The sequence below is a fragment of the Halichoerus grypus genome, chromosome 1 (assembly GCF_964656455.1).
Source record: "Halichoerus grypus chromosome 1, mHalGry1.hap1.1, whole genome shotgun sequence".
Taxonomy (NCBI): domain Eukaryota; kingdom Metazoa; phylum Chordata; class Mammalia; order Carnivora; family Phocidae; genus Halichoerus; species Halichoerus grypus.
The window spans coordinates 68,832,150-68,841,612 of NC_135712.1; the positions used below are offsets into that span (position 1 = coordinate 68,832,150).

The 9,463-nt window shown below is 45.5% G+C and overlaps 1 protein-coding gene across 4 annotated transcripts in view; it reads right to left on the reverse strand.

The window, feature by feature from the left end:
• Positions 1–9,434, reverse strand: part of MUC13 (mucin 13, cell surface associated) — a 28,981-nt gene extending 19,547 nt beyond the window's left edge. For 2 of the 4 annotated variants that reach the window (XM_078066925.1, XM_078066927.1), the window contains exons 1-3: positions 9,301–9,434; positions 3,112–3,326; positions 295–1,239 (exon numbers count right to left, since the gene is read on the reverse strand). In XM_078066925.1, coding sequence (XP_077923051.1) covers positions 295–1,239; positions 3,112–3,163 — 997 coding nt within the window. In that variant the 5' untranslated portion in view covers positions 3,164–3,326; positions 9,301–9,434. The remainder of the gene's footprint in view (positions 1–294; positions 1,240–3,111; positions 3,327–9,300) is intronic. The other 2 variants (XM_078066932.1, XM_078066930.1) reach the window with 2 other exon arrangements.
• Positions 9,435–9,463: the final 29 nt, after the last annotated feature.

Consider the following 9,463-nt stretch of genomic DNA (forward strand, 5'->3'; position numbering starts at 1 on the left):
GAGAGGTAGCTTGCATGATGTCCACATTCATAAAAGCATTCCACATCTAGCTTGAAGTGGCACAGGTGGGAAGGAAAGGAGAACAGAATGAAACCATGGGTTATCTTTTAGGGTCTCTGCCATCACTACTAGCCTTTGTGACTCAGTTTTTTAATTCCAGGGGTTCATAGTCAAAGAAACCTTGGGTGTTTTGATACCCACTTCCCTCCGCCAGCAGAACACACTTACCCACCATCCTCCACAACGCCCTGACTCCACAAGTAAGCAGTCTTTGAGGGAAGGAATCGCTCTTACCTGTGGGACGGGAGTTTGTGGTGCTGATCTTGGACGAAGTGACGTTGCCAGAAGTCACTGGAGTAACAGCCTCTGAGGAATTATTTTGCGTGATTGGGGTGACGGTCGATCCATTATTGCTCATTTGTGTTGTTGGAGAAGGAGCAATTGAGCTTGAGTTACCACTTACAGGTGAGGTGGTCTTAGTGGTGGTGTTACCTATAGGTGATGTTTTTGCAACTGTGCTTGATTTACTTTCTGTAGACGTGACAGTGGAGACTGGAACTGTACTTGATACAGAAACTGAAGTAGATGGAGTTGGTGTGGCGGTAGAAGTAGATGAAGCTAGTGTGGTGGGAGTAGTAGATGGTGTGGTGGTAGTAGAATTAGATGAAGCTAGTGTGGTGGGAGTAGTAGACGGTGTGGTGGTAGTAGAATTAGATGAAGCTAGTGTGGTGGGAGTAGTAGATGGTGTGGTGGTAGTAGAAGTTGTGGTGGTAGCAGTTGTGGAATGAGTACTGTCATTCGTGATTGAACTGAGGGCAGGTATGCTTGACTGGGCTGCTGGGGGAACAGAGATAGTAGAATTAGATGAAGCTAGTGTGGTGGGAGTAGTAGACGGTGTGGTGGTAGTAGAATTAGATGAAGCTAGTGTGGTGGGAGTAGTAGATGGTGTGGTGGTAGTAGAAGTTGTGGTGGTAGCAGTTGTGGAATGAGTACTGTCATTCGTGATTGAACTGAGGGCAGGTATGCTTGACTGGGCTGCTGGGGGAACAGAGGTAGTAGAATTAGATGAAGCTAGTGTGGTGGGAGTAGTAGACGGTGTGGTGGTAGTAGAATTAGATGAAGCTAGTGTGGTGGGAGTAGTAGATGGTGTGGTGGTAGTAGAAGTTGTGGTGGTAGCAGTTGTGGAATGAGTACTGTCATTCGTGATTGAACTGAGGGCAGGTATGCTTGACTGGGCTGCTGGGGGAACAGAGATACCAAGTTTCAGAAGACAGAACATTCAATACATAATGGCAATTGCTATTATTTAAAACTAGTTAGGACCCAATCATTCTTTTCTGAAAAACAAATACAGTTGACTACATTAAAAATGAAAGTACATGGGGCACCTGGGTGGCTCAGTCGGTTAAGCATCTGCCTTCAGCTCAGGTCATGATCCCAGGGTCCTGGGACTGAGCCCCGCATCCGGCTCCCTGCTCAGTGGGGAGTCTGCTTCTCCCTCAGCCTGCCCCTCCCCCTGCTTGTACTCTCTCTCTGACAAATAAATAAAATTAAAAATTAAACAGACAAAACCGGAAAAGTGTTACCGAAATCTGTTACAAAAAGTTAATATGTATGAAAATGAGTACCAAGAAGTAACATTGCTTCTGCCTGCAGTTGCAGAACTTTATGAATCTGGGTTTAACACTCCTGAGTAGTCCTCTGTGAGGACAACTGAAAGCGCCAGCAGGGGGCGCTGTTATGACCTGAAAGTGGCCTCCTTTTGTCTTTACAGTTTAAGGCAATTGTCCTCATTTCCCATTTATACGGCATTTTAGGGAGGGTTGGGAAAGGGGTGTGTTTAAAAGAATGATGAAATAAAAATACTTAGGTAAGTGTGTATTAAACTTCCTCCCCCAGTTTTTTTTCTAGTGTTATTTACCCATTAGTAATTTTAGACATATTATTTTTTTAAAGAGTAAAATGAAGAGAGATGATCTTTGCCCTAAGGGCTACGGTGATCATCAGAGTTGCCTTTTTTCAACTCTTAGGAACCCTTGGACACATGGCGTAGTAAACACTTAGTGGTCCAGTGATTAGTCTTCTAGAACCCTTCATTGTCTCAAAGAACTCTGACACTGACAACCAGTTTAAAAAAATATTAAATGCTTTAGTGAGGGAAAAAAAAAGTTTTAGTGAGGAAGCAATTCCTAAACCCTCAGATATTTAAAAAACAAAACAAACAAACAAACAAAAACCTGCTGATGGCCCCTGGGTCTGTGAGCCCCAGGCTGGCAGAATCTGGCTCTTCACCTTCAACAGGGCCTGGCTCAAATAATCATTAAAGGTTGAAGAGATAAACAATCGCTCTTCCAGGAGCAAGAAAACAGTTCACCAGGGCATCATCTTGACCTAGTTCCGCTTCTCTTTCATCTAACAAGGGCTTACCCTGTGCCAGATAGTAACTGTGAAATTGATATGAGCATCCACATTTGACAGAAGAGCCCACCAATACCCAGAGGGGTTTAGGGATTTGCCCAGAAGTAAGCCTTAATTCCCATGTGGAAGGGGACAAAAGACTCTGGATGCTAGAACCAGAGATTAAACCAGGCCCTTTGGGGGCCAAAGGAAAGGCTACTGGGCACCAGGCCCTTGACACCTACTGATCTGTTCTTGTATGGCCTGAGGAACTCTGGAGGACAAATCTCTGACTTGCTGAACCCCACACCCCATAGTCCAGAGGCCCCTTGACTTCTGCTCTGTCTTCCTTCACCACAGACTGAAATGCCATACGTCTTTGAACAGAGTCAGAAAATAGCCTGCTGGGCCATGGAATTGGTACCTTAAGCCTGCTGGTTCTATCTCCAAGACAGCAAACGTGATTAAAAGAATTAAAAATTGTAAAATGTTGGGCACCTGGGTGGCTCAGTTAAGTGTCTGCCTTTGGCTCAGGTCATGATCCCAGGGTCCAGCATCGGGCTCTCTGCTCAGCAGGGAGTCGGCTTCTCCCTCTCCCTCTGCCCCTCCCCCCTTGTTGTGCCTGCACACGCTCTCTCTCTCAAATAAAATCTTAAATAAAATAAAATGTAAAAATAGCAATCATTTAAGAAAAATTGTAAAATGTTTTCTTACCTGAGGTTACAAAAAGGAGGCTGAGAAGAGTGAGGTGAGCAAGGGCTTTCATTTTAGATGTTCTTACTGGGCAATCCAAGGAGGAAATGACTTCCCGTCAACCGTCTTTAGTTTTAACTCGCTTTTGGGTACAAATTCCAGTCATTAACTGACGTCAGCCAGCCAGAGGCAATTATTTGTTAGGGTTTGGTCCTATAACATGGTTATCTTCTGAGCTTTTGAGATAAAAGAAGTGGGCCTGGCCTTAGAGAGTATTTTTCTGTTCGAAATATTCTATACAAATTATTACCGTCCAAAATAGCTCAAAACAGCCTAAACATCCTTGGGAGGTTGTGTGGGGTGGGGGGGGGGGTGGGGGAGTAGTTAATCTCTTTATATCCCAAATGTCCCTGGGCGACCATCTGTTAGGAGGTCACCATTCCTTTGAACACCCAATGAGAGCTCTGTGCTCTACTCCCGGCCATTTGAGTGTGGAGATGCCGTTTCCTCCTGCTATAGCTGCAAGAATCCCAGGGGAACTCTACTGTGGTTCCCCACACTGTGGCCTAGCTTTTGGGCAGCCTCCCTGATGGTCACTTCGAGCAACTTTGTAATGCTGTCTCCAGGCTTCCATGGCTCTCCACACAGCACTTCACCTGGACGCGGCCCCCCCCTCAAACATAGTCAATCTCCAACTGTAGCATTTAGCCTAACTTTACCGAAGGCTAGTGGTTAACAGCTCAGGGAGTGGGAAATGCAGTGCAGAAAAAGGAAAAACTTAAAAACAGTTGACTATTTGTCTTCACTCCTGGTTGTTCGCTGGCCTGGCTGCCTGCTCCCCACTCCTCTACTCACCTCTTGTCCCCAAACCCCTGAGAACCCCTGACTTCTCACCACATTTCAGGAACCAGCCCCGTCACTCTTTTTTTTCTTTTAAAGATTTTATTAACTTGACAGAGAGAGACACAGCGAGAGAGGGAACACAAGCAGAAGCAGAAGCAGGCTTCTACGGAGCAGGGAGCCCGATGCGGGGCTCGATTCGAGGACCCTGGGATCATGACCTGAGCCGAAGGCAGACGCTTAATGACTGAGCCACCCCAGGGCCCCTGAAGTGGGGGCTTCTTAACCCAGTCCTCCCTCCCTACAACTGAGAACACCAGCTCCCCCAGGGTCTGGCCCCAGCCAGAGGGATGAGTCCAGTCACTCCTCGTGAATATTAGCCAGAGTTTTACCTCTGACCTCAGTGAAGACAAATTTTTTATGTTATTACACAGGTTACTTCTTTGCTGTCCCAAAAGTCTCCACTCAGGAATAGGATTTCGGGTTTGCTCTTATATAGCCAAGAGGCCCATTTAAATATTTTTCCCAAACAAAGAAGGCCCGTGCTGTTACTCTCAGCTTGAAGGATTCCTGGCACCAGAAGTTAAATCAAAGCCTCTTTTACATCTTTTCTTTTTTCTTTTTAAATTTGCTTTATTGAGTTAGGTCTAATTTACATCAATAAACGAATCCATTTAAAGTGTAAAATTGAGTTTTGATAGACGTATATACATGTGAAACCACCATTATAATCACCATACAGAACATTTCTATCACACCCCAAAATTTCCTCTTGCCCCTTTGCAGCCCATTCCTCCCTCCACCCCCAACCCCAGGCAACGACGGACCTGCTTTTTGTCACTAGAGATTAGTTTGCTTTTTCTAGAACTGTATATAAATGGAGTCATAGGATATGTACTATTCTATGTCTGAATCTCCCCCTTAGTACAATGATTTCAAAATTCATCCATACTGCTGTGTATATCAGTCCTTTCTTTTACAACTTTCTTGAGGTATAATTTATGTAAAGTAAACCACACATATTTCAAGTCATGATATGGGCATACACCTATGAAATGATGATCATAATCAAGATATCAAACATTCTCATAATCCCCAAAAGTTTTGTGCCCATCCATCCACACACCCCCAGTCTGAGGTAACCACACATCTGCTTTCTCTCACTATAGATTAGTTTGCATTTTCTAGAATTTTATATAAATGGGATCATACAGATGTAGTGGGTTTGGGAATTTTTATTTTTTGGTCTAGCTTCTTTCACTCAGCATAATTATTTTGAGATTCATCCATGTTGTTGTTTCAATAGTTTATACATATAATTCTTCATTCATTTGAAAGTATTTCCTTAGGATAAAGTCCCAGAAGTAAATTTCTCAGGCAGAGGGTCATTTTTTATGTTATTTCTCAGTGAAAAAACCCATTTTAAAAGATTTTATTTATTTATTTGAGAAAGAGTGAAGGAGAGAGAGAGAAAGTATGGGGGGGGAGGGTCAGAGGGAGAAGCAGGCTCCCCACTGAGCAGGGAGCCCGATGCGGGACTCCATCCCAGGACTCTGGGATCATGACCTGAGCCGAAGGCAGACACTTAACCGACTGAGCCACCCAGGCGCCCCCCAAAAACCATTTTTTATAGCTCTTAATATCTGTTGCTGAATTTCCGTTTGAAGGGAATATAGCCTTTGTAAGTTTATGAAATTATCTGCACCCTCACCAGAACTGGATATTATCCATGCAAGCATTTTTAAAGATGTAGAGTGTTATTTCATTTTGTTTTCCTAGTAGCATGTCTTTGAAATGAGTGAAGAGTATTTTCCCCACATTGCTTTATGAATTTTATTTTCTCTTTTATAAATCCATTCGATTATGACAACCAACTTTTGGAAAATAAGTTATCCAAACACACTGTGAATCTGAAGACCCAGGACTATACCTCATTTACTTTGCATTCCCTGGCCCCTGCACCTCGAGCAAACTGAATGGCATTTGCCCATTCTTTCCTTTATTCCATAAATGTTTACCAAGCACCTGCCAGGTACCAGCCGCTCTGCTGGGCACAGAGGAGTGAACAAAGCAAGAAAGCTCTCGTGGACGGTGGGCAACAGGCAACCAAACCAACATTGTGAGGAAGGTCCTGGAGGAAATGAACAGGAGGCCTGTGGTCAGGTGGGGAGAGCAGCTCCTTTAGCGGAGACCACCAAGAACCCTCCCCCGACTTCTGCTGTTGCGCTTGGAATAAAATCCACATTCCCTGGGGGATCAGGCCCCGGTCTGCCTCTCTGACATCACCACTCCATTATCTATCTTCTGGAATTAAGCTCTTGGAGGAGCTAGATGGAGGGGCTTTCCCCAGGAAGTAGCTTGACCTCTCACCTGCTGGCGGAAAGGTGCAACGGCGAGGTTCCAGGCAGGTGCGGACACTCCCTCTCCGCCCAAAGACACTGTAATCCAGCTGTCCTCAGAGAGGAGTGAGCGCTTCTGGAGATTATAACACTGCTCTTAGGGGTGCTAGCGCCGGGCCCCGGCTTGTTGCTCTTCCAGGGAAAACCCGCCATCAACAGAAGGAAGTATGTGAGCACCTGTGTGGGGGTTGCAGTGGTTTCTGGTTTGTACCTGTCAGCTTCCCCAGCCCATTGACTCCTAAGATGAGAGACGACTCGATGAGAGCAGGGCCCCCCGAAGTGTTCCCCGGACCATGACTTGGGAACTTGTTAGAAATGGACATTTCTAGGGGCACCTGGGTGGCTCAGATGGTTAAGCGTCTGCCTTCGGCTCAGGTCATGATCCTAGGGTCCTGGGATCGAGCCCCGCATCGGGCTCCTGGCTCAGTGGGGAGCCCGCTTCTCCCTCTCCCTCTGCCTCTCTCCCTGCTCATGCTCTCTCTCTCTCTGTATCTCTGTGTCTCAAATGAATAAATAAAATCTTAAAAAAAAAAAAAAAAAAACCTTGGAGTCAATTTAAAAAAAAAAAAAAAAGAAATGGACATTTCTAGCTGCAGCCCAGACTTACTGCATCGGCCGTCTGTGTTTTAACAAGACTCCAGGTAACTCTGATGTGTGTGCGCTCAGGTGTGACGGCCAGTCTGCCCGTGGCACACAAGATGATTTTAAGTGCTCTGTGGGCACCATTAGAAACCACTGATTCCCTTGGAGGGGGAAAGTACTTGCCTTTTCAAATGTGGTTCGGTCATTGTGATTACACCAGGAGAAGATCACATTTACTGCCACTGTATCTAACTGTGCTCTGATGCTTGCGTATTTCCCTTTACAAGGAAGACAGAGCAACCCCAGGCGCTGAGCCTTTGGCAGAGAGAGCCACCCAGAACCCACTAACACAAAAAACAATTGTATTTATTTTATGGTGACTTAATATTTATGGTAAAGGAAACCAGTTTTTTATTTGAGGTGATGATGTAAAGTTTAAAAGTAAATTCATTTGGGTGCCTGGGTGGGTCAGTCGGTTAAGCATCTGCCTTCGGCTCAGGTCATGATCCCGGGGTCCTGGGGTCAAGTCCCACATCAGGCTCCCCGCTCAGGAGGGAGTCTGCTTCTCCCTTTCCCTCTGCCCCTCCCTCCTGCTCATGTGCGCTCTCTCTCTCAAATAAATAAATAAAATCTTAAAAAAAATAAAAGTAAACTCATTTAGGTACATGGGGTGCCTGAGTAGCTCAGTCAGTTGAGCGTCTGACTTCAGGCTAGGTCGTGATCCCGGGGTCCAACTCTGGGATCGAACCCTGCATCAGTCCCCTGCTCAGCAGGGCGTCTGCTTGTCCCTCTCCCTCTGCACACCAGCCCCCATGCTCTCTCTCTCTCAAATAAATAAATAAAACCTTAAAAATAATAATCAGCAAATTCATTTAGGTCTTAAATAAGCCGATTTCAAGAACAATATTCTAGAAGAAGGAGTAAAGACAGTATGTAGTTTGCCAAGAATCTTGAAGGTGGTACAAAATTGTCTGACATTCAGAAGGCACCAAGCTAGGACACATCCTTGGGTGAGTTGAAGAAAAGGTCCTTCAGACTTATGGGGGTGGGGAAGCAAACAAGTAAGTTAACTAAAAAAGAAATACAAAATATCAACACCATGAAAAATGTCACATTACACTAGGCAAAGAGAAAACTAAACCAAGCCTCAATGGAGCTGAACTCTGTTGTTTTCTAATGGAATTTAATCAGGTAAATGCCTATTCTTGGGAATTTGGCTCCTACACCCCCCAGCTGTCAGTCATGGGGGAGGTCAATGACGTTTAACTTGACATTCAAGGCTTAAACTCAACTGGCAACTATCCCATTAATCTTTAACCAGACATTCTTTTTGTTGGTCAAGTTACATATGAAATGTCTCTTCTGGGGTGCCTGCGTGGCTCAGTTGGTTAAGCTGGTCAAGCATCTGCCTTTGGCTCAGGTCATGATCCTGGGGTCCTGGGATTGAACCCCATGTTGGGCTCAGCCCTCAATGGGGAGTCTGTTTCTCTGTCTCCCTCTGCCCCTCCCCCCCTTCTGTGCTTGCTCTCTTTCTCTAATAAATGAATAAAATCTTAAAAAAAAAAATGTCTCTTCTAAGAAGGAATTTTTGACTTGGCTTTCTAAGGAATGGTTTTCTCTATGACAAATTTGAAATAAAACCTCAGCATGTACTCACAAGCAATTCCCTGAGAGGCTGCTCAGCACTAGGAACCAATTAGATCCTACGACCATAGGCCTGTTTTAGGGCAAAGATTTAAAGAATAATAAAAATTGCTGTTGGCAATGGTGTGCAACAAATAGACCTTATACACAGCCTTTGAGGGAAGAGAAAGTTGGCAGTACGTTTTACAGACCTTTAAAAATGGACATACCCCAACTTCTGGAAAAGATGGCAGAGTAGGAGGATCCTGAGCCCATCTCGTCCCATAGACACGCTGAGATTACAGCCAGATTAGCACAACTAACTCTGAAAACAACCCGAAGACCGGCAGGACAGACTTTCCGCAGTGAACTGTAGAGAGGCCACAGCAAGAAGGGTAGGAGGGGCAGAGACAGGTCGGGAACCAAACCCCAGCAGGACTAACCACAAGCTGGAGGGATACAAGCACGGCAACGTGAGATGATCGGACACCACCCCGGGCATGGGAGACCTGCACTGGGAAGATGGGTCCCCATAACATTTGACTTTAAAACCAGTGGGGCTTAACTTTTCAAGTATTATAATAATCAGGGCTTAACTCTGGGTACTTTAAAACTCAGTGGGCTTAGCTCTGGGAGAGCTGAGGGCGAGAGGAAACGGGAGTCCCTGCCCTTTAAGAGCCAGCATAACAACCCCACGGAGATAGAGCAGAGAAGCAGCAGTCTGAACAGTGCCCAGGGTATATGTGAAGGAGATTTATTTACTAACCTCAGAACGGGTGCTGGAGGGGCAGGGTTCTTAAGGAGCTTTCTCCAAGAACTAAACAGCTGAAGGCACCTTTCCCCTCTCCACCCTCCAGCCTGGACAGCAGGACACTTGCCGAACCAGCAGGAACACTCTCCACCACCTGGCTAGCACCGTGCGCCCCACC